The following is a 25,801-nucleotide window of genomic DNA, read 5'->3' on the forward strand; positions in this document are numbered from 1 at the left end:
TTTATTCTGTGAGGACAAACAGACAGACAGACAGAAAAACAGACAGACAAACAAACGGACTCAAATGCAATACCCTCTCCTCTGGCGAGGATAATAAACATTATACCAAAGCATCAAAATCACTTTTTAAACACCAGGCAAGCAACTAACCTCTAATAACTTCCAGTTACGATAGCATACATTGAATTATCTTTAGCCACAGAAAATATGGAGAACCCCTTTCTGCAGCTACTTTAGGGGGAAAGTGTCTGCAGATAATTTAAGCCAATAGTGCTGTCATCGTCAAAACGACGGATGCCATTTGTTACAAACAAAGTTTACTCCTAAGTTCTAAGGGGAGAGGAGGGATCGGGAAGGGGGGAGGGATGGGAAGGCATGGGAGAATGGAGGGAGGGGAAGGGTAGGGGGTGGGGAGCAGAATGGGGGAAGGAAGGGGTAGGGAAAAGGAGGGAGAGGGAGGGGAGGTGGACAAATTTACCCGTGTAAAGAGTACTTTAATCAAAGCATTGCCCAGTTAAAAAAGGAATTGTAATACCCCTGCTACCACCACCAGGTGGCGCCACACGGTACATATCTCCATGGACAAATCTCCTCCCCCTGCACTCCCATGTGAGGCCGCGGCTACATAGCCCATGTTATCCCCTCCTTCCTCCCCACCCTCCCTTACACAAAGTTGTATTTGTACCCCAAGTTTGGAGTTTGCAACTTAAAAGATGTGGCCGTGCATTAAATCTATATTATAAAAGGAGCCGTGTCTGTCTGTTTGTCGTGTTATAACTTGAGAACGGATTAACGGATTTCAATAAATCCAACTACGGTGGATTCGGGTAACTCCCGGGAGTGTTTGCGAGTCAAAAAAACATGTATATATATGTATATATATATATATATATATATATATATATATATATATATATATATATATATTTATGGGTACATGGGCACGCGTGTGAAAACTGCAAATGCCAACACGTGACATTGGTTATCCCTGCACCACGGAGAGCAGGAACTCCCAAGAATCTTTTTTTCTTCCCCCATAGATTAGCCATCGCAGCAAAGATTGGTATTTCCGTCAGCGAAACGACGGGTCTTCTATTCTAGTACAGAGAGACAGAGAGACAGAGAGACAGAGAGACAGAGAAAGAGAGAAAGAGAGAAAGAGAGAAAGAGAGAAAGAGAGAGAGAGAGAGAGAGAGAAAGAGAGAAAGAGAGAGAGAGAGAGAGAGAGAGAGAGAGAGAGAGAGAATTTTTTGCCTTTCATAGGTATAAATGTACACGTCCACTTTCGTACACTCATCACCTCTGAGTTTATGTACATTTTAAAAACTAAAACCATGTTGAAAACTGGACAAGGTATGTTTTCATTACAAGGAAAAAAAGTGATGATTAATTGAAAAACTTTCATTCATTAATGAAAAAATTAATTAACTAATTAATTTAAAGTCTTTAATTAAACAAGACCGAAAGTCGAACAGCGGCGGAGCTAGACTTGTAAAATATCATAAACCACAAACACATGTGATTAGCTTTTCAAACAGTCGTTAATGCTGCTTATACAATTAAACAAAGAAATTTGGAGGAATCCCGACATCCATGATAACTGAGAACTGAGCTGGGCAAGAACTGAGCGAAGATCTACTGTAATCTATATACCCCACAAGGGTTGGAGGTGTGCTCATTTACCAAGCAGGTAGCTAGCGCTTGCCAAGCCAGCCGTTCCTTAACAGTTTTGAATGGAGTGCTTGCCAGAATGCTTTAACCACTTTGCGATCCTTTAGCAACCCTCTTATCATGAAACTGCCAAAATCTCGGCTCTCTGCTCACCTTCACGCTTTCATTCCCCTTTTCTCCCGCCTCTGGAACAAACTCCCCCACTCCCTTCAATCCCACTCCTCCCTCCAGGTCTTCAAAACAGCTGTTCACCACCATCTCTTATCTTCCCCCATCCAAAACCTTGATCTTTTCTGCCTTTAATACACCCCAAACCGTTAATACACCCCAAATCCACCTTTTCCAAATTCCATTTCCTTTCCTGAAAGTACTTTTAGCGCGCATTTGTTTATCCCGTGTACCTTGCCCCAGCCCTCTCCCTTCCATAGATCTCCCGGTCACTTTTTCTCCACTGGTATGCTTCCCTCTCTGCACCCCCCTCCCCCTCTTGTCTCCTGCTCCCTTTATTATGTTATATGTGTTCGCCCTTACACGAGCCTCGACTTGGTACACACAAAAAAGGTTGTCAGTGCCCGCACGGGACCCTAAACGGGGTAGGTAGGGATGGAGACGGCAAAAAATACAAATGGCAGCTTCTGTCATCCAGCCCGGAAGCTGGGGGCAATTCGCATTTATTGCCACATCTGATGCCTCGTGTCTGGAATAAAAATTTGAATTGGTGTCAAAGCCAGTGACCAATTGCAAATTAACAGGAGGAGGATGTGGAATTGTCGATTATATACAGGCGCAGGTAAAGGATGCGATACCATAACGAATTATCATGGTGACGTACAGGTGTCTTTCAGAAATTAGCTTTCACCATGGTGATCACCTTCCACGCTAAATTGGTGACTCCCACGTGATCCAAATGGATGGACAAGGATTTATAAACACGCAACTAGTCACCGGGAACGACCACCCAGCCTGCCCTTCCCAGATGCTTAACCAGCTTCATCGGTAGCAGCGATTTTGGAAGCCGAACAGTTCAATCTTGGTTTCATCAGACCACAGAATCTTGTTTCTCAGTCTGAGAGTCCTTTAAGTGCTTTTTTGCAAACTCCAAGCGGGCTTTCATGTGTCTTTCACTGAGGAGAGGCTTCCGTCTGGCCACTCTGCCATAAAGCCCAGATCGGTGGAGTGTTGCAGTGATGGTTGTCCTTCTGGAAGTTTCTCCCATCTCCACACAGGATCTCAGGAGCTCAGCCAGAGTGACCATCGGGTTCATGGTCACCTCTCTTACCAAGGCCCTTCTCCCCCGATTGCTCAGTTTGGCCGGGCGGCCAGCTCTAGGAAGAGTCCTGGTTGTTCCAAACTTCTTCCATATAAGAACTGTGGAGGCCACTGTGCTCTTGGGAACCTTCAATGCAGCAGAGATTTTTTTTGTAGGCTTTCCCAGATCTGTGCCTCGACACAATCCTGTGTCTGAGCTCTGCAGGCAGTTCCTTCGACCTCATGACTTGGTTTTTGCTCTGATATGCATTGTCAGCTGTGAGACCTTTATAGACAGGTGTGTGCCTTTCCAAATCATGTCCAATCAATTGAATTTACCACAGGTGGACTCCAATCAAGGTGTAGAAACATCTCAAAGATGATCAAGAGAAATGGGAGGCACCTGAGCTAAATTTCAAGTGTCATAGCAAAGGGTCTGAATACTTATGTCAATGTGATATTTCAATTTTTTCTTTTTAATAAATTTGCAAAACTTTCTAAAATCCTGTTTTCTCTTTGTCATTATGGGGTATTGAGTGTAGATTGATGAGGGAAAAAATGAATTTAAACGATTTCAGCAAAAGGCTGCAACATAACAACATGTGAAAAAAATGAAGGGGTCTGAATACTTTCTGAATGCACTGTATACTTGCCTTCGCCATTAAAAGTTAAAATATAAAGGTGTTTAGCAATAAATATGACATCTGATCGTCTGGAGGAACATACCAGATATACAGCATGTTTTTGAGGTCATTAGAAACGAAAATTGTCGTTTTCATGGATATTCTTTTTGAAAAGAGTGCAAATATGTAATCGACTTTGCTTTGAACCTGTTAAGTTTCAACCTCAGAATGGCTTTCATTTTCTCCATCTGAAAAATCAGATCAACTTTTTTGAGTTAAATCAAAAATCAGATCTAACAAAATCAGATCTAAAAATCTAACTTTTTTGACGTTAGCATTTGCTGTGGAGTTTATTTTCAAGCTGAACAATTGAGGTGGTGAGAGAATATATCATATACATATTCTCCACCGGTCTGTATGTCGCTCTGAAGCTCTGTGCGTCCAGGGCGGAGCTTTGCTGGCCTGACTCCACCCACAATTGTAACCTTACAAAAAATAAAATCACCACCATTTTGGTCGTTACTTTTAGGCCTCAGGTATACATTTGAAGACTGAACGTGTCTTCTACCATGAAACAAATGTACGTTTTGAGGAAAGAAAGGTACGATTGGATTACAACACATGCAAAGGAAATGAGGTAATGCATGTTTTTCTGAGGACTGATCGAGGCAGCGGTCTACTATACACCACCCAAAGAAAGCTTCCGTACAATGAAGAGGACTGCCAAGTTCATGCACACGTGGCAAGTTGGAGGGTTGTAGGTGATAAGAAATGGGTCAGTAGGATTTGAAAGTGGGTTTTTATTTTATTAATTGATGAGACGTGATCGGGAGTGAAGTGACACTACACGCTTAATCCTGGAGGATGGTGACGTGGCCTTTGGTGAGGGAAAGCTCATGACGTCACAGCCAATTGAGGAAAACTTCGGTTTTCATCCGAGTTTTCAAGGCTAAATAGTGTGCAAATACAAGATATATAAACAAACTGTATTTCCCGTCAATCATATAGCATCATACAGCGTGTATATAGCGTTGTCTATCATGAAAGAAACGTACATTTTGATTACAACCCATGCAGAGGAAAGAAAATAGTCATGAATGATGCATATTTGAAGTCTTTAATAAATAAATAAAAACCCAAGCTGTCCCTTATACAAACCACCGGTGAAAAAAATGAAAGGTTGTTGTCCGCGATTTTGGTTTTCGTCTGAGGTAAAGGCTGTTGGACCGTAAACATACCTGTGGTGCTATACCTGTGGTGTGCAACTACAGGATTTATAAGCAAACTATTTCACATGTACATGGACATGTACTCACATATTATGTGATTACTTTTCCTTGCGGTGTGCATAGAACAAAACAATTTCATGTTAAAACATCCGTTTTTCACCAGATTTGGTTTCATGTCATGTGGAGCACCTCAATTTACCTCTAAAAATGTAAATACAGGTCGAGTAGACCCCCAAAAATAAGCAGCCCCAGACGGGGAGAGGGCATGAGGCCAAATTATAGCATGCATAGTATACAGTACCCCCTTTAAAAGCGATTCACATCCTTGCAGAGGTTATTTAAAAATTTTTAAATTGCTCACAAATTTCGCTGAGTCTTAATCTACTTTAGCGAATACCAGAAATGAACACCGCAATCAAATCGGAGTTAAAATGAGGGTGTGAGGGCATCAGGAAGCGTAGGTAAAAAACAAAACAAAAGGAGCGCAGTCTCCTGTATCGCCATGGCTTGGAAAAGCAGCCTGAAGACTGCACTCTTGTTAATCATCTTCAACAAAATTTAGGTGTGTTTACATTTACCCAAACATCCAGTTTTCATTCATGCACTTCCTTTGAATTCCCCGAGTGTGTATGCAAAGATTGAGGCCACGAGGTTTCACGGCTTTTGAGGACGGACGGACGGACGGATGCACACACACACACACACACACACACACACACACACACACACACACACACCTACCTCGTTTTTTCATTTCTGTTCCTCACAATTCTATCTCTGTTTTTTACACACACACACACACACACACACACACACACACACACACACACACACACACACACACACACACACACACACACACGATAGATGGGAAAATGGCACTTCGTTTGCTAACTGTAATCTAAAAGCAAAGCCATATGCAGATGTAACATATACTTGGGATTGGTGAGTACACTGAAGCTATACCTGTGGTGTGGCTTCGGTTTTTTTTTTTTTTTTTTTTTACACTGAATCGAGGCTCGTGAAAGAGCTAACATTTACTTCACAAACAAATCAACCAGACAAACAAAATATATAAAAAGAGGGAGCGGAAGACAAGATGGGGAGAGAAGGGGAAGCACACAAACACAACATTTGAGAGCAGGGAGATGTGTGGGAGGGAGAGGGCTTGGGAGGAGGAGGCGTGGGAAGGGGGGGGGGGGGTGGGAGAAGTATAAAACACAAGGACACCAAGGACTTCCAGGACAGAAGTTGGTATTTCAAAAAAGTGGATTTGGGGTGAAATTAGCAGGGGTAGAAAAGAGCAAGCTTTAGGATGGGGGAAGATAAGAGATGGTGGTGCACAGCTGTTTTAAAGACCTGGGGGGTGGAGTGGGATTGAAGAGAGTGAGGGAGTTTGTTCCAGAGGCGGGAGAAAAGAGCAATGAAAGAGTGAAGGTGAGCAGAGAGTTGATTTTGGCAGTTTAACCATAAGAGGGTTGCAGGCAGATCTTGTGCGACCTGTAGGAATATTTGGGGGATAGGGCCCAGAGAGAGCTGGGGGGGGGGGGGGGGGGAGGGCAAGGCCAGAGAGGAGTCGGTAGAAGACGGAAAGAACACCAACCTGCCTGCGGTGAGTGAGTGAAAGGTCCTTGGAGTTAGCTTCATCGCGGGAGATTCCAATGATTCTGAACGCTTTGGTTTCAACAGCGTGAAGACGAGCTAGGTGTGAGGCAGGAGCACCAGCCCAGAGGGGAGAGCAGTATTCCATTGAGCTGCGGATGAAAGCCTTGTATGTGGTGAGGAGCTCAGGTGTGCCAAGGAAGGACTTCGCACGACGGAGGATGCCCAGTCGGCGACTGGCTTTGGAGGCCAGATTTGAAATGTGGTTTTCCCAGGAAAGATCATGGCAGATAGTGAGACCCAAAAGCTTGAGTGACAGAACTTCTTGGAGAGGATTATTCAGAAAGTGGATGGGAGGGTTGTCCAGTCGGTCTTTTCGGAGAGACATCGTAAGAGTGTGAGATTTGTCAGGATTGAAAGACATGTTCCACTTGTTTGCCCAGTCTGTGATTTTGTCCAGGTCTGCAGAGAGTGAGGAGGCTGCAGACTGCCGATCTGAGGGATGAGGAATGGAGCGACAGAGAGTAGAGTCATCAGCAAAGAGATAGAGAGGATTTTCAAGAGAGTCAGATAGATCATTGATGAAGACCAGAAAAAGCACAGGGCCCAGAACACTGCCTTGGGGAACTCCAGCCTGAACAGGAAGAGGAGATGAGAGAAACCCATTCAGGGCCACACGTTGACTACGACTAGAGAGGAAGTCCGCCAGCCATGCGTGGAGATTTCCATGGATACCAAAGGAGGAGAGTTTGGTGAGCAGAGCGGGGTGCCAGACCGTATCGAAGGCACGTGATATGTCAAGGGAGACAGCTCTAATTTCCTGTTTGGCATTGAGGACCTCCATCCATTGTTGAGAAAGCAGAAGCAGCATGCCCAGAGTAGAGTGACCAGGTCTGAAACCAAATTGATGATCAGAGATCAAGCCATTGGGGAAGAGGAAAGATTTCATATCTGAAGCAATGATGGATTCCATGACTTTGCTGATAATTGGGAGAAGGCTGATTGGTCTGTAGTTGCTAGGATCTGTTTTTGCACCTTTTTTGTGCAAAGCGGTGATGTTGGCTGATTTCCAAGCAGATGGCAGATGACCTTGAGCAAAAGAGAGGGTGAAGAGAACAGAGAGAGGGAGTGAAAGAGCGGAAGAACAGGATTTTAGGACCCGTGGGCTGATGCCGTCAGGTCCAGTTGCAGAATCAGAGTCGAGGGTTGACAGAAATTTTTCCACCTTGTCAGGAGGAAAGGACACAGAGTCCAGGAGCAGCTGGGTACGACTGGGTACAGTGGGTACAGAGAGGGATGGGTTTGGGACACAAGATTTAGAGGCAAACACAGAGTTGAGGCATTCAGCTTTTTCACGTGCGGAGTCAGCCGTGTAGCCGTTTGAGGTGAGGGAGGGGATGGAGGGGGAACAAACACCAGAAACAGATTTGACCAGACGCCACCAGGATTTGGAAGAGGGAGAAAGATAAGAGAGTTCGGTCCTGAGAACGGAGAGATAGTTTCCTGGCTCTCCTGAGGGTGGACACACACTTGTTTCGGGCTTTGTGAAAGGAAATGAGATTTCCTTCCATTGGATTTGCTTTCCAGGAGACGAAAGCAAGTCGTTTCTGGGCAATAGCCTCACCACAAGATTCCATGTACCATGGACGGGAGGAAGGGTATGACAACTGAAGACGAGATGGGATAAATCTGTGCATGAGAGAGAGTAATAACTTAAAGTGTCATAAAAATCGATATATAATAGGCTCATGCCATCTGTCTGTCTGTCTATCTGTCCCACTCTGAAAGACAGACACGCTCCTCAGAGAGAGAAAATTATTAAGTAAATGTTGCTTCAAATTAATCCAAACCTACGGGAAAATTGTAAATTTTTTTCAAACGGCCAAAGAAAATTGTACCTGGGTGGTGTATAAGGCAACAGACCACAGCCTCGATCACTCCTGTTCACAATGTATTCTGTAGGATGTTGCTAAATGTAGAGAACAACGATTACGAGAAGTCCATAAATTTACATGTATTTCACCATCACCAAATATACAATCTCAGCAGAGGGACAAGACATTTCCATGAGAGAAGAATTTTTCCATTGCTTACAATCCCACAATGAAAAGTGCTACAAATTATAAAGAACCTCTTATCGATGAATAAAAATCACAAAGTGCAAAAGTCGAAACGAGCGAATGAACCACTCACTTCACTTCCCTCGGCTTACGATTAGCCATGAAATCAAGACCATTGTTCATGAGACTGGAAGATTGCCATAAGCCCTATGCCAAATGAGAATAATAACCATAAAAACGACGCACATTAAATAAAGATTTCAAATTAAAACAACAAAAGGTAGAAACAAGCATTAGGAGAGGTAGAAACAAAGAGCTTTCACCAGTGCACAAGCAACAAATAATAATCATTATTAGCTTTTACTACCCCATTTACCACCCTTTACCACACCTCTCAGCCCCCCATAAATTACTTGCATCAAACATGCTCCACAAAACTTTTTGTGTCCTCCTGCTTAGAAAGGAAGGGGGAGGGGGCATAAAACATAAACATTGAATTTCCATTAAAAGATGCGAACATATTTAAAAGTACAATGAGTAATCGGAACTGTTCAAACTTAAACACGTATGCACACGTTTAACCACACCGACATTACATGGGACAACATAGCTGGCAATGCATCAGCAAAAAAGGCATCTGTGGCAATTGTGACGTCGAGACGATTTCAGAATCCAGTGCCATGCGCCATGCGCCATCTTTGTATCCCACTACGGACAATGTGCAGCCTTTCTGGCGGAGTCTATTATTGGGCCAGGCCCTTACGTACCGTACATTTTGAAAGTGTCCTCGGCCAGCAGTTTGAGCAAAATGGCGTGCACTTTGTGTGACATTTAACTTCAACAATTGTGGATGTTTCAGCAATGGTAGATGCTCCGTTTGTTTTGCTCTGCCAGTTTATGTACCTGTATATGGATATGGCATCAAACTCGATCAAAACAGTAGGGTGTAAAATTACCGGGTGCCATCCTTTTGCGTGCAGCACGTGGCAGCAGTGCTGCTGATGCAGTGCCCCGTGTAGGTTAGAACAGGACTTTAGAATTTTGGCCAGGGTGATGGCGATAACTCGGCTCTTCTAGAAGGAGCAAAAAATAAACTAATTTCCACTCACTTGGGCACGTACAGATAGGAGTTTCACACCAATTGGTCACGTTCTGTACACCCACTAAAAGATACAGGTTCAGAATAATGCAATTACATAATCAGTAAAATGTGAGGCTGTGCCAGGCCTGAAGGATTAGTAAGCAAAATAGGATGATTGTACAAAAATAATCTGAGCATTGTACACACTCTCATTTTGTGAGCAGTTGATGTAAGTTTTGCTTTCGTACATTTCTGCACAGCAGTAATATACAACATTAAATCACATGAGAACAGCACTTAACTTCCGGCTCTATAGGTTTTACGACGTCTTACTTGGTTTTGTGTGTGGAAACGGTCTCGTAGTGTTGCATTTCCAAGAAAACGATCCTAAATATCCAGTTTGATTATTGCACAATCAGGCTCCAATTATTACTGTTAATGATCTTTGTTACAAATCACGCATCTAGTTTGTTGTAGATCCTCCACCCACCACAACCAGTCCCGACTGCATCCTCCTAGCTTCCGACAACTTAGTGTGTATTTGAATCGAATTGTAATATATGTTCATCCCGTTGTTTAATTCCCATTCCCACTACAAATTATTTGCCTCACAACCCTGGTTTATGAATGGTCTCGAGACAGAGGTCGTTGGGAGAGGTCAGTTTGGCTGCTGCTGCTCCCTCTGTAAGGACTTAACCTTGGTGTGGTTCCTCCTCCTCTCTGCAGAAAAGAAAACAGGCATTTGTAAAAACCTGAAACAGTCATTGAAATTCTCCATTTGAGAGAAGATTAGCTTTTAAATGACAAACATTTGCCATATATTTTGCAATATTGTTCACAAAAAGATCTTTTTTAATGTTAGATCAGATCATTGATATGATCCTATTTAGCATTCTCAAATATGTTCTGTGAACCTGTATCAAAAACTTACATCACCCCTCCTCCACCATCCCAGAACTCCTGCTTTCCCCAAAAAATTTAAAAGCACAAGTAATAAATAATTATGATTACGTAAAGCATTCAAGTAGGGACGTCAGATAACTCTATTATTGGCCAATCTTCTGAGATGCTGTATTGCTGAGATTTGACCAGGAGCGTCACAATCCGACAAGAGCCTATCAAGATAAATCCTGGTGCGTCCTTGACCATTACACGACCGCTGTGTGGAACAACAGGTCAACACCTGTTGGATTGGTTGAATACAATACCTGTCAGATCGAATAATATATCGAGCTTCGAACATTGCTATTGGTGATTTGTATATCCAGGCCCAACGGGATAGTCAGTACCTCTGTCTTGGTAGTGTTGATATGCAGTCTGACTTTGGCCGCTGCTTGCACCAGGTGTGAACATGTGTTACCTACCAGCAGCTGAGGATGAAAGAAGGGCTAAGTTGTCCGCATATCCAAGAACTGACAATCTCTTCTTTTGGTGGCAACTGCTCATTCTTCTGCACAGCTGAAAACCATCCTCAGTTGGGATGGTGATGTGAAGCACCCAATCAAGGAGAAGGACAAAGAGAAAAGGAGCTAAAGTATCTCCCTGAAGTACCTCGGAGATTGTGCCTATCTGGTGTAATGACAGCAGATTTAGTGTTATGGTACAAAGGAATGATGTCTTTGATGAGAGCTTGAGGAACATTATACAAACTTCGGATCGTTGGCATGCGTGCTCTTGACACACGATCGAAAGCTTTGTGGAAATAAACAAAATTCACCACGAAATCAGTCAATGGAATACTGCTCTCCCCTCTGGGCTGGTGCTCCTGCCTGACACCTAGCTCGTCTTCACGCTGTTGAAACCAAAGCATTCAGAATCATTGGAATCTCCCACGATGAAGCTAACTCCAAGGGCCTTTCACTCACTCACCACAGGCAGGTTGGTGTTCTTTCCGTCTTCTACCGACTCCTCTCTGGCCAGCTCTCTCTGGGCTCTGTCCCCCAAATATTCCTACAGGTCGCACAAGATCTGCCTGCAACCCTCTTATGGTTAAACTGCCAAAATCAAGACTCTCTGCTCACCTTCACTCCTCTTTTCTCCCGCCTCTGGAATAAACTCCCTCACTCTCTTCAATCCCACTCCACCCTCCAGGTCTTTAAAACAGCTGTTCACCACCATCTCTTATCTTCCCTCATCCAAAACCTTGATCTTTTCTACCCCCGCTAATTTCACCCCAAATCCACTTTTTTGAAATACCAACTTCTGTCCGGGAAGTCCTTGGTGTCCTTGTGTTTTATACTTTTCCCACCCCCGCACCCCCCCTTTCCCACGCCTCCTCCCCCAAGCCCTCTCCCTCCCACACATCTCCCTGCTCTCAAATGTTATGTTTGTGTGCTTCCCCTTCTCTCCCCATCTTGTCTTCCGCTCCTTCTTTTTATATATTTTGTTTGTCTGGTTGATTTGTTTGTGAAATAAATGTTAGCTCTTTCACGAGCCTCGATTCAGTATACAAAAAAAAAAAAAAAGTCTGATGGATTCGTGTTTCTTCTACGACTGCGCAGTAACAAGATCTGCTGCACTGTGCCTCGACAGGATTGGAATCCATTCTGCTCAGGCGGAATGTACGAGTCTAGCACTGGTGGTATGTATTTCAGCAGCATTTATTATTTATTGTATAATTTTGCTGCACAAGACATCAGCGATATTCCGCAATGCTCCTCCATCTTTGTCACACCCAGTTTCTTTGGGATTCTCACAATTTGTGCTGTTCTCCACTCATCAGGGGGATCCATTCCTTTCGAAGCATTGTTCATGATTTAAACCATTCTTCCAGCAACTGAAGGAATTCGAAGGACTTCAACTGGAATTTCACATTTCACCTGGGCTATCATGAACGATCTTAAGCACTTCTTCAAGTGTGATTGCAGTGTGATTGAAGTCACCAGGAGATGGTAGTCTGATGTCTCCAGGGATCGTAAAATGTATCTCAGGAGGTGGTGGTGCATTGACAATTCCACAAAATAAGTCTTTTATATCATTCATGCGTTCCAATGGTGTGTCTTCAGACAAGGTTTAGTGCATTACAACTCCTTGGGCCAGTGAGCACATTGATAGCGCTCCACACGGCGTGTCCTTTAGCTTCACGTGAGGCTGATGAGACCGACCTGATGGCCTCGTCAACAGCCGCTTTCTGTCTCTCCATGTACGCTGTGGCAAGGCTAAGATTAGCTGCATCTGCTTCTTTGTCTCTCCCCAAACGATGGAGGTTCTCACATCGTGTCCTGCCTGTGTGACTTTAGGATCCTCATCCCAAAACACTGTGGCATTCTTAACTTTCTTCTTAAGCGAGATGGTCTGTTCAGCAGCTGCTTGAATGGCCGACGATATGTCCTTGTATGATGGGCCCATGACATCTTCCGGCAGAGTCAGGTTCTGCAGTGATGCGTTAAAACGCTTTCGAGAATCGTTGCCGATTGCCCCGTTTGTGCAGCAATCAAAAATATCACCTTGGCTTAAATTTAGATGTTTGAACAATTGGCCTCACAGTGCAATGTAGTAGTTTATGATCAGTCTTGAACCACAAAGTTATCACTGTATCACAATTTGAGATGTGATAATGTTCTCGATGTCTGATCAGGATGTGGTCGGACTGAGCCAGCCTGGCGGTGGTATTTGTTGGTTGGATTTTGATTTTGTCTCCGCCTTACATCCAAAAGAGTGACAAGGTGACATCCTGATTTCCTAAAAACGATTTTAGCATAGATAAGATTGTGTCGTTGTACAAACTCACAAAGAGTATCTGTGTTTGCATTCTCATTTGCATGCAAGGTGGATGAACGGTGTTCGTGGAGATTTTGTCAAAGTTAATCATAACCAAATCCAGAAGAGATGATGTATCGTTGACTGAGATCCGGTCGGGAAGTTGACAGATTGTGTCAGTCCTTTGAGTAGCAGAAGTCCTTTGCTGAGGTGCAATGACAGGTGAGAGAGGTACCCACACCCAGCCAACTGGCATGATGACAATTGAAATCACCACATATGACGAAGAGAGAGTTTGGATGAGTGGATAGAAGTTGGTCCATGTTGTCAGAGAGCGAGATGTAAATGGAGTCATCACTGTTTGGTGGACGGTACAACACATATAAACAAAAGGTGTGAGCGGAGTGGAAGCAGACTTTTGAAGAGGAAGAAGAGTGAATTGTAATATAATATAAAATTCAACACGAGAGGAAGCGGAAGAGGAAGTTTAAACATTTTGAAAGGCACCGTTAAGACCATCTGGGTAAGTCATGGAGGTGCATATAAGCTGTTGGTTGGTATGGTGGGACCAATTACCTTTTATTTTTGAACATTGGGTAGAAGAAGGGTAAGGCAAAACGTTGAGGAAAAGAACGTTGAGCTGTATGGTGAATACCTTCGCGATCAGAGTGGGAATACAGAGGTGAAATGGCAAAAATTGAGGAGGGGCGGAGAGGAAATCGGGGAAAATCGGGGGAGGTGAAAGGTATGGAGGTAATAAGGAATTGGTTTTTTTCTCTCTTAAAACACTAAACAGGGGTTATAATTGGGAGGATTTGAAGAGGAAATGATGGATTTGGGGAGAAAATCAGAAAAGACAGGTTAGTAGGAAGAAAAGACAATTAAAAAAATGATCGTGGACTCGAACTAGGAAAATGTAGGCCTCAAAAACCTGGTGCCAAAAGTCTGACAAATAATCACAAATTGGCACAAATTTTAAAACAAAACCAAACTAGAAGTATACAATAAACACAGAGACAGCAAATTAAACAGGAAAAATCAACAAACGACCAGAAGAACTTATCTTTGAGGAAATCAGCAGAGACAAAAATTGGCACGACCAAGCTCAAGGAACCGGAACCGGAAGAACCAGAAGTCAATAATGCACAGGGTACCTCTACGCCATCCTACCCAAAACTTGTAATATTAACAATATTATTGAAATTATGGTTCACCAAAATTCACTCGCAGTAGGAACCAAATGTGAGGTGTCGTGCAATACATGCTGTGCAGATAAATGAGGCTTGTATTTGACGACACACTCCAGAACAAGATATCCGCAACCCCATCACACTAACTACATTGGCAGCGGTACTCCAGTCAGCCCTAAACGGTACACGTCTGCTTTACCTGAATAGGGTCATCCCAGGGCCGGTCGCTTCCAGTCAAAACATTCAGGGAACTTGCACGCTTCATGCTGCGAATAAGAACACAGATCATCGTGTTAGTACGCTTGGTTAAGCCAGTAATCAGTGGCTCAATGCTCACAAGGCAAAGGGGATCGATGATTTAGTAATTAGTAATGCGTAGAGCTAGGTATCTAGTAATGCATATCAAGCAAAGGTTATACTTTTTTTTTTTTTTTTTTTATTATTATTATTATTATTATTTTTTTTGTATACAAGATCGAGGCTCGTGAGAGAGCGAACATTAATCACACAGAAAGACAAACCGACACATAAAACATATAACATAGGGAGCGGTAGACAAGATGGGGAGAGAGGGGAAAGGACACAAACACAACATTTGAGAGCAGGGACCGAGAGACATGGAGACATCGAGAGATCTGAGAGAGGGCGAGGGCTTTGGGGGGGGGGGGGGCGTGGGAAGGGGGCGGTGGGAGAGGTATAAAACATATGGACACTGCCAGGACTTCCAGGAAAGAAGTTGGAATTTCAAACAAGGTGGATCTGGGGTGAATTAGCAGGGGTAGAAAAGATCAAGGTTTTGGATGGGGGAAGATAAGAGATGGTGGTGAACAGCTGTTTTAAAGAACTGGAGGGAGGAGTGGGATTGAAGGGAGTGAGGGAGTTTGTTCCAGAGGCGGGAGAAAAGAGGAATGAAAGAGTGAAGGTGAGCAGAGAGCCGAGATTTCGGCAGTTTAACCATCAGAGGGTTGCTGGCAGATCTTGTGCGACCTGTAGGAATATTTGGGGGACAGAGCACAGAGAGAGCTGGGGGTGCAAGGCCGGAGAGGAGTCGGTAGAAGACAGAAAGACCACCTACCTGCCTGCGGTGAGTGAGTGAAAGGCCCTCAGAGATAGCTTCATCGCGGGAGATTCCAATAATTCTGAAAGCTTTGGTTTCAACAGTGTGAAGCCGAGCTAGGTGTGAGGCAGGAGCACCGGCCCATAGGGGAGAACAGTATTCCATTGAGCTGCGGATGAAAGCCTTGTATGTGGTGAGGAGCTCAGGTGTGCCGAGGAAGGACTTTGCACGACGGAGGATGCCTAGTCGGCGACTGGCTTTGGAGGCCAGCTTGGAAATGTGGTTTTCCCAAGAAAGATCATGGCAGATAGTGAGACCCAAAATCTTGAGCGACAGAACTTCTTGGAGAGGATTGTTGAGAAAGTAGATGGGAGGGTTGTCCAGTCGATCTTTTCGGAGAGACATAGTAAGAGTGTGAGATTTGTCAGGATTGAAAGACATGTTCCACTTGTTTGACCAGTCTGTGATTTTGTCCAGGTCTTCAGAGAGTGAGGAGGCAGCAGACTGCCGATCTGAGGGAAGAGGAATGGAGCGGCAGAGAGTGGAGTCATCAGCAAAGAGATAGAGAGGATTTTCGAGAGAGTCAGAGAGATCATTGATGAAGACCAGAAAAAGCACGGGGCCCAGAACACTGCCTTGGGGAACTCCAGCCTGAACAGGAAGAGGAGATGAGAGAAACCCATTCAGGGCCACACGTTGACGACGACTAGAGAGGAAGTCCGCCAGCCATGCGTGGAGATTTCCATGGATACCAAAGGAGGAGAGTTTGGTGAGCAGAGCGGGGTGCCAGACCGTGTCGAAGGCACGTGATATGTCGAGGGAGACAGCTCTAATTTCCTGTTTGGCATTGAGGACCTCCATCCATTGTTGAGACAGCAGAAGCAGCATGTCCAGAGTAGAGTGACCTGGTCTGAAACCAAATTGATGATCAGAGATCAAGCCATTGGAGAAGAGGAAAGATTTCATATCCGAAGCAATGATGGATTCCATGACTTTGCTGATAATTGGGAGAAGGCTGATTGGTCTGTAGTTGCTAGGATCTGTTTTTGCACCTTTTTTGTGCAAAGCGGTGATGTTGGCTGATTTCCAAGCAGATGGCAGTTGACCTTGAGCAAAAGAGAGGGTGAAGAGAACAGAGAGAGGGTGAGATAGAGCAGCAGAGCAGGATTTTAGGACCCGTGGGCTGATGCCGTCGGGTCCAGTTGCAGAATCAGAGTCGAGGGTTGACAGAAACCTTTCCACCTTGTCAGGAGGAAAGGACACGGAGTCCAGGAGCAGCAGGGTACGACTGGGTATGGTGGGTACAGAGAGGGATGGGTTTGGGACACAAGATTTAGAGGCAAACACAGAGTTGAGGCATTCAGCTTTTTCACGTGCGGAGTCAGCTGTGTAGCCGTTTGAGGTAAGGGAGGGGATGGAGGGGGAACAAACACCAGAAACGGATTTGACCAGACGCCACCAGGATTTGGAAGAGGGAGACAGATAAGAGAGTTCGGTCTTGAGAACGGAGAGATATTGTTTCCTGGCTCTCCTGAGAGTGGACACACACTTGTTTCGGGCTTTGTGAAAGGAAATGAGATTTCCTTCCGTTGGATTTGCTTTCCAGGAGACGAAGGCAAGTTGTTTCTGGGCAACAGCCTCACCACAAGATTCCGTGTACCATGGACGGGAGGAAGGGTATGACAACTGAAGACGAGATGGGATAAATCTGTGCATGAGAGAGAGCAATTTACTTTGGAAGAATTCCCAGGATGAGTTGATGTCAGAGGTGGTAGAGATGGGAGACCAGTCCAGATGATTGATGGCTGCTTGAAGACCGTGCCAGTTGGCCTGAGTGAAATGCCAGACTCGTCGACGCTGAGCAGGCTCCCTGAGGATGGTCAGAGAGATGTCCACTTTAACAAGGACATGATCAGATGATCCGATCGGAGCAGAAGAAGAGCAGCAGACATTTTCAGGGAAGTTAGTCATAACCAAGTCCAGAAGAGAAGATGTTCCGTTGACTGAGATCCGGGTCGGGAAATTGACAGATTGTGTCAGTCCCAGTGAGTCACAGAAGTCCTTTGCTGAGGAGCCATGGCTGGTGAGAGAGGTACCCACACCCAGCCAACTGGCATGATGACAGTTGAAATCACCACATATGAGGAAGAGAGAGTTGGGATGAGTAGATAGAAGTTGGTCCATATCATCAGACAGCGAGATGTAGATGGAGTCATCACTGTTTGGTGGACGGTACAACACACATATGAACAAGAGGTGGGAGCGAAGGGGAAGCCGTAGCCAGAGGTATTCCTGGGGGTGAGGTGGAGAGAGTGCAGTGCAGGGCGAGTGAGGAAGAGAGTTTTTGAAACTTATCAAATCATTATCAAATACTTGATAATGGGTAACATGGATAAAGATGAACATAAAGTAAAATTGTCATCTTATGTTAGCCATAATCTATGCCAACAGAGCTGGTTTTAAAGTCCTGATGTATGCTGGGTGTTTGTCGTACTACTTTTTTGTTGTTGTTGGACAGTTGGATTGAAGGAGGTGTGTACTAGCTAAGATATCAAGTTAGCGTGGTCCATGTGTTTGCGCAGTGTAGATCATTTTCTGTAAGCAGAGACCTGTTAGAGTGAAGTTGTCCTGTTTCGACATATGCCGTGAGAGACATTGTAGTTCACAGTAACGCCTAGGCAGGAAAGTGTCATTTATAGGTGTCCTCTCTTTATAACCAGGCAAAGCCCAGGCAAGGTAAGTGAAGGAATGTAATTGGATGTGTCAGGGGTCTATGCATGGGTCGATAACCATCAACCACCCTCGCAGTTCACACCCTGTGTGCGGGTCGATAACCACCAACCACCCTCGCAGTTCACACCCTGTGTGCAAGGAGTCTGGCGTGGCACTGACCATCATGGGGACCCAGAGTGCAATGCTATTGGCAGCCTGAAAGGCTGCACATCATTGTTTGAGTGATGCCGCGGGCACCGCCCAGCCCACGTGACGCAGCCCGGCACGGGCGGCCCGTCACGTGATAGAACAGTGCCATGCCACGAGTGAAGGACTCTCGAGGGAGTGGGGAATGGTCGTGGGGAAAGGGATAAAGGGCTGCGCATCATTGTTCGAGTGATGCCGCCCGGCACGGGCGGCCTGTCACGTCATAGAACAGTGCCACGCCATGAGTAAAGGACTCAGAGTGGAGACACAGTACAGTGCACAGTACAGAGTGGAGAAAAGGATGAGAGTTGTGACAGAGTATAGGCAGAGAGAGTGGAGTGTCAAGTCGAGAGTTGCTGTTTGTGCCTCCCCAACTGAGGACCCCATATCCTTTAACATATTGCGTGTTTGCCGTTTGTGTGTGTGGCACCTTAGCTCTTTAGCTCTTTCCCGGTGTGTACCCCGGTTTAGAAGAGGTACACCGTATCCCTGCGTGTCGTATGAGGTGACCAAAAGGGTTGGCGTCAGGAAGGGCATCCGGCCATAAAACATTGCCTCAAAAAGGGAACCCTGACAATTACAATTACATATGGGCAGGGTACAGCCCGAAGTACCTCGTGGGGGTCCTCAGCCGCTCTCGTCAAAAATCAAGGTGGGGAACCCGATCGAAGCAAGGGTGGGAATCACTCCATTTATGACGTCGAAACGTCATGAGATTTGGGACATGGAATGTAGCGACAATGACAGGGAGATCAGGAGAAGTGGTGGAAGTATTGGTCAGAAGAAGAGTGGACATATGTTGTGTGCAGGAGATGAGATGGAAGGGAAGTGGTGTGAGAATAGTGAAGGGTAGGCAGGGACAGAAATACAAGTTTGTGTGGCAAGGGTGCCCGGTTGGCGTGAATGGTGTTGGTGTCCTGTTTTCTGAGGAGTTTGTAGACAGTGTGGTGAGTGTGACTAGAGTGAGTGATAGGTTGATGATGGTGAAAATGATGATTGGAAAGCTCTTGGTGAACGTCATCTCGGGATATGCTCCGCAGGTTGGTCGGAGCGATGAAGAGAAGGACAAGTTCTGGTGTGCGATAGAGAAGCTGATGGAAAACATGAAAGATGAGGAAGTTGTTGTGGGAAGAGGAGACCTAAATGGACATGTGGGAAGGAGTATGGATGGTTTTGAGGGAGTTCAGGGGGTTACGGATATGGTGTGAGAAATGGAGAAGGTGAAAGGATTTTGGAGTTTGCTGACGGAGCTGATTTGTTGATTTGTAATACTCAGTTCCAGAAAGAGGATAATAAGCTTGTTACATATACACGTCAGGTGGGTCGACGACAACCGTTGACTACCTGCTGGTGCGTAGGCGAGATAGGGGGCACCTCCGGGACACAAAGGTGATCCCGGGGGAGGAGGCTGTTTCACAGCACCACTTGTTGTCTGCGACATAAGGGTGAAAGGTGTGAGGCTCATCAACTGTGAGGTGTGAGAAAGGTGTGAGGGTGAAAGGTGTGAGGCTTTTATGACTCCACTTTTATTTCTTCTAACGCTCATCAACAGACACTTCAAACCCTGTAATTACACTTGCCATTTCAGGTCCGCAACCATCCAATGACATAGAGCCTCTGGTTTCTGTGTCAGACCAATAGTCCTGCAGTCACTCTTAACAGCAGCATTGTTTTGTTCATGGGCCTGTGCCTGGTTGCGAGAAACTCCGATTATTATTTAACCTCTGGATCGGAGCTATCCTGTGGTTCAAATTCTTATCCGAAGTTTAACTATCCAAAGGATAAACTATGGTTGATAAGGGGACGATAGCTATACACTGGATAAGGGCTGGATAAGGTGTGGATAAACAATAATTGGAAGATGGAATCCCACAATGCATTGCACTGTCTCATCTGCTTGCAAAGCCATCATGGCAGCTGAAAAAGATTCTAACTAGAAAGAGGAAGGCAAATTTTAGGCCCACCAAATGGGATATATTCTGTGTCTGGCGACAGAAGAGCATGTAAGGGTCGGCTCGTACCTGCAGTGTCATCATATAGCGTGTGCTGACACTGCATTATTTTGCCATGATCATGAATGAACATCGTTGTTTTCTACTGGTTCGCAGCACACGCTTAATTGCTGTCATGATTGATTATTATGACGCTTGATTATTGATTATTAGGACGATTATTAGGACGCTATTAAATATACATGATATGTAGTGTTCAAATATTTATATCCAAATAAAGCATTGGCAAACCAACAAGATGCCTGTCTCGTATAGGTACTTCTTTCATCATGAATGGTCTGTGAAAGCGGGATGGAGGTCATCAATAATTGTTTTAACAACGTTCCAGGCTACTAGAAACTCGGATAATTTAACCCCTATACAAGAGCTATCCTGTGTTAAAACTTCTTATCCGATGGATACCTAACCTATGGATAATCTATGGTTGTTTAAAGGCTGGATTCGGGTAGATTAGCTATCCACCAGATAAGGGCTGGGTAAGGCGTGGTTGAAGTTTTGATTGACATATGGTATCCCACAATGCATTGCACTGTCTCGTCCGCTTGCAAAAACAGTCATGGTGGGTGAAGTCAGTCATACTCGAAAGAGGAATGCAAATTATACTGTAACTGAACGGAATACATATGCTGTATCGGGTGGCAGAAGATCATATAAAAGCTCATGAGGAATAAATTTACCAACACCCTAACGAATGATGTGACGAGGAAGGCATGGTTGATGATCACAACTTCCGTCAACAGTGTCGGAGAAAACTATTGCTTGTCAGTGGAAACGAAGGAGAATGCTTCACATACTGTGTGAGCTAACTCGACAGACAACAATCGATTGTTGTACATTTATTAACTCTCAGGATACAGGCTCGTTTAAGGTCCGCGCCATCTGCACTCTGACGTAACTCCCAGAAACAGAGAGATCGGCTTGAACACGTGGAACGTGAGAATACCCTTTTTGTCTTGCGCATGGCAGATCGCTTATTTATACTGTATATTACACTTTGTGTAGTTCATGGGCGTTATGGATATGGTGTGAGAAATGGAGAAGGTGAAAGGATTTTGGAGTTTGCTGATGGAGCTGATTTGTTGATTTGTAATACTCAGTTCCAGAAAGAGGATAATAAGCTTGTTACATACATGTCAGGTGGGTCGACGACAACCGTTGACTACCTGATGGTGCGTAGGCGAGATAGGGGGCACCTCCGGGACACAAAGGTGATCCCGGGGGAGGAGGCTGTTTCACAGCACCACTTGGTTATCTGCGACATAAGGGTGAAAGGTGCGAGGAGAGCTCGGCGGGTGAAGTACCAACCGAGAATGAAGGTGTGGAGGTTGAAAGAGGTGACAGTAAGAGAGGCATTAAAAGAGAGGCTGAGTAGGGAAGAGGATGATGTGGTTGAGCTTGAACGTGGTTGGATGTCAATTAAAGATAGTCTGTTGGGAGCCGTTGGTGAGGTATGTGGATGGACAAAAGGACCACCGAGGCACTCGTAAACATGGTGGTGGGATGATGAAGTTGGAAAGAGGATTGACGAGAAGAGGAAGAAGTTCAAGTAGTGGTAGAAGGCGAAGGGTACGGGAGCAGAAAAAGCAGAGCATGAAAGTTATAAGGCAGCCAAGAAGGCTGCAAAGAAAGAGGTAGCAAAGGCGCAGGAGGCATGTAGGAAAATGTTCGGAGAACGCTTGGATTCGGAAGAGGGGCAGAGAGCGGTATTCAAAATTGCAAAGCAGATAGCAAAAGAGAGGTGTGATGTGATGGGGGTGAGTTGCTTGAAGGATGAAGTGGGACAAATCGTTGTGGACCCAGATGGAATTAAAGGAAGATGGAAGAGATATATGGAAATACTGTTGAATACAGAGAATGAATGGGATGGCAACATAGAGAGTAACCCAGTTTTAGGACCGGCAGAGAAGATAACTGAGAAGGAAGTTGAGGAAGCGATAAAAGCAATGAAGAGTAGAAAAGTGGGAGGGCCGACGGGAGTTGTGGGAGATATGTTGAAGGCAGCAGGAAGTTGGGGTGTGAAGAGAATGACAGAGATCTGTAATCTGGTGGTGAAAGAAGGCCGCATTCCAGTGGATTGGGAACTGAGTACCCTCGTCCCTCTATACAAGGGTAAAGGTGACCCTCTGGAGTGTGGCTCGTACCGAGCGATAAAGTTATTGGAGCATGGAATGAAGGTATTGGAAAGGGTGTTGGAGAGGAGGATAAGGAAGAAGGTGAAGATCGACGAAATGCAGTTTGGATTTATGCCAGGAAGAGGAACGACAGACACGCTCTTTATTGTGAGGCAGTTGCAGGAGAAGTACATGGAGAAGAGGAAGAAGTTGTTTCTTGGGTTTGTTGATCTGGAGAAAGCATTCGATAGGGTTCCACGCGAAGTATTGACATTGGCATTGAGGAAGTTAGAAGTGGAGGAATGGTTGATCAGAGTAGTGATGGCAATGTACAAAAGAGCGTGCACAGCTGTAAGGACGAAGGACGGGAACAGTGGTGAGTTTGAGGTGAAGGTGGGAGTGCATCAGGTGTCGGTACTAAGTCCACTACTATTTGTAGCTGTGATGGAGGTGCTGGCTCAGAATGTAAAGGAGGGTTTACCGTGGGAGTTGTTGTATGCAGATGATCTGGTGTTGATTGCTGAAAGTATGGATGGACTGAAGGAAAAGATGAACAAGTGGAAGGAATGTATGGAGAGAAAAGGTCTGAAGGTGAATATAGGAAAGACGAAGATGATGGCAAGTGGTAAAGCATGTGGTGAGGTGGAAAGAACTGGGAAGTGGCCATGTGCTGTGTGCAGGAAGGGTGTCGGAATGAACTCCATTCAATGCACATTGCACAATGTGCGCTGAGTGGGTTCATCAAAAATGTAGCGGTCTGAGAGGGTCATTAACCAGTGTGGCAGCTACATTCAAATGTAAGGTGTGCACAGAGGGAGCTGCAGATGGAGGAAATGTTGAGTTGGATCTTGGAGACGGCGTGAAGCTGGAAGGTGTGAAAACATTTTGCTTCCTCGGAGACATGCTGAATGGAGAAGGTGGATCAGACTCGGCAACGGTTGCTCGTGTGAGATGTGCATGGAAGAAGTTTCGGGAACTGAGTGGCGTGCTGATGAGGAGGGGAGTGTCGTTGAACCTGAAGGGAAAGGTGTATGCTGCATGTGTGAGAAGTGTTATGATTTATGGGAGCGAGACATGGGTCATGAATGTAGAGCAGCAACGAAGGCTGGAAACGGTGGAAATGCGAATGGTTCGGTGGATGTGCGGAGTATTGTTTAGAGAGGAAGACAAATGATGAATTGCGAAAGATGATGGGAATACAGCCTGTGATTGATGCTGTGAAGAGGAACAGGTTGAGATGGTTTGGTCATGTGTTGAGGAAGGATGAAAGTGACTGGTTGAGAAGAGTGATGGAAATGAATGTAGAAGGAAGTGGAGGACGGGGAAGACCGAGAAAGACTTGGCTAAAGATGGTGGAAGAAGAAATGCGGGCAAGGGGGTTAACAAAGAGAGATGCAGAAAATAGGGCAAAATGGAGAAGATTGTCATGGGGACCGCAAGGCTGACCCCCGCTCTAGCAGGGAAAATGGCCTTAAAATGCATGTTGTTGTTGTTGTTGTTATTACACTTTGTGCTGAACTTTCTATTATTGTATTACTCTGTAATTAACTACATAGTACTCTATATTAATAATTAATCGAATGTTGTACAAGTAGGGCTGCTAACTAATACAAAGCTGCACCTACGGCATGGGGTTGATGGTCGATTTTGAAAAATGGTCGTCACAGAGCCCACTAAGAGGCAATTTATGGTGGTTCCATAACTCAAAATGTTCCTAATCAAGAGGCAATTACCTTCATCTACCTTTCTGTCAGGTTTCATTATTTTATGAGAAAAGGCACAATTCTTGGGAAAATCTGCACATATTGACTGTACTACAAGTAGCAACTGTGGAACCAGTTTACAACAACACACTATTTTTCACCAACGTGCCTTTGACCTGTGTAAGGCCGACATTGCACATGCACATGAACTACCTTCAACCAAGATTATCAATCCTTCAGAGAATGAAGATCTGGTTATCACAGCTACAGCCCAATAAAATTAAAAATTAAAACTAGACTCTTATGACATTGTGGTTGGATTGTCTACCGAGTTGGGGAGGTCAGCTGTTTGATTCCAACTTTGGCTGAATCATAGCAAAGACTAAAAAAATGGTACATTCTGCTTTCTTGCTTGATGTTCAGCATTCAGCAGCTGATTTAAGGATGTGAATTGGCATCTCAACCCAGTGGGTTGGTATCTCATGTTGGGGTGGCAGGAGAAGGGAAGGGTACCAGGGGAAGATCTATCTTTAATTGCCCCGTTGACTGCGAAGAGAAAAATAATGTCACAAGATTGCATCGCTGGTACCCAGAGTGCACCCCAAGGTTACCAGCTGTGTTTATCTGCCATAAAGTAGTAGCCTGTAAAAATGTGAAAATAAAAACACTTTGCAAACAAGCACGATAAGATCCGTCAAGAGGACATGCTTGCTAAAGAGAGGAAGTTGGTGGGTGTCACAAGACAATCTCCGTATCTTGTGTGAAAGTACATGTGACACAAAGCTTAAGAGCATTCGGCACAGTTGATTGCTTCATCAGAGTAAATTTTGTCAAGAACCAACATGAGGTGGAAAGTAATAAAACCATTTTTATTGGGGAATAAAAGTGGACAAAGTAAGTCCACAGACCTCTACCATAGACAAGACATCCAGTTAGAATAAAATCACTAAAAGATGTCCGCAGATCCTTCACCTTGCCTTCTTCAACATTAACTCAGAACAACTGGAGGTCAAGTTCCACATTAATAGAAGTTAATGAAGTGTAGAATGTTTTTTTTTTTCACCTGAACATCCCCGAAAGCCATAATTACCTCCGCCACTGAACATGGACAGAAGTTTATGTTTTCACCTGTGTCTCTCTGTGAACATGATATTTCAAAAAGTTGTGGATGGATTATGACAAAACATGGTCGATAAGTAGGTGACAATAACAAGCCAATTATATATTGGTGTGTGACAATGATGAATGGTCTGGAGGCAGATGCGGCCTATCGGAGAGATACAAAAGGTAAACTGTTCAGCCTAGTGGAGGTATGCGTTCTACCGAGTATCGTTCTAGTTAATATCTGCTTTTATGACTTTACATGGACTTAAGGGGTGACATCATGCTTCACAGTGTGCTTAAAGGTACCCAGGGTTAGGAGGATCCTCCGGCTGCCCCTTCAACTTCATGACAAGCTTCTCACTGCTGCGCAGGATTGTCTCGCGAAGGCGCCCAAAAGAACTGCTCCGCACAAGCTTTCCAGAGCCATCCTGCACCACAAAACCTGCACATCAATGGTTTACACCGATTCCTTTACACTTGATAAAGGGGCTT

General features: G+C 44.8%; 1 protein-coding gene across 6 annotated transcripts in view; it reads right to left on the reverse strand.

Moving 5' to 3' along the window:
* Positions 1–8,372: 8,372 nt before the first annotated feature.
* Positions 8,373–25,801, reverse strand: part of LOC137436828 (kinesin light chain 1) — a 93,866-nt gene continuing 76,437 nt past the window's right edge. For 4 of the 6 annotated variants that reach the window (XM_068130972.2, XM_068130973.2, XM_068130975.2 and 1 more), the window contains 3 exons: positions 25,616–25,737; positions 14,603–14,669; positions 8,373–10,234 (listed from right to left, as the gene is read on the reverse strand). In XM_068130972.2, the coding sequence (XP_067987073.1) occupies positions 10,136–10,234; positions 14,603–14,669; positions 25,616–25,737 (288 nt within the window). In that variant the 3' untranslated portion in view covers positions 8,373–10,135. The remainder of the gene's footprint in view (positions 10,235–14,602; positions 14,670–25,615; positions 25,738–25,801) is intronic. The other 2 variants (XM_078787165.1, XM_068130976.2) reach the window with 1 other exon arrangement.

This window comes from Myxine glutinosa, chromosome 11 (genome assembly GCF_964187855.1).
Source record: "Myxine glutinosa chromosome 11, kmMyxGlut1.1, whole genome shotgun sequence".
Taxonomy (NCBI): Eukaryota; Metazoa; Chordata; class Myxini; order Myxiniformes; family Myxinidae; genus Myxine; species Myxine glutinosa.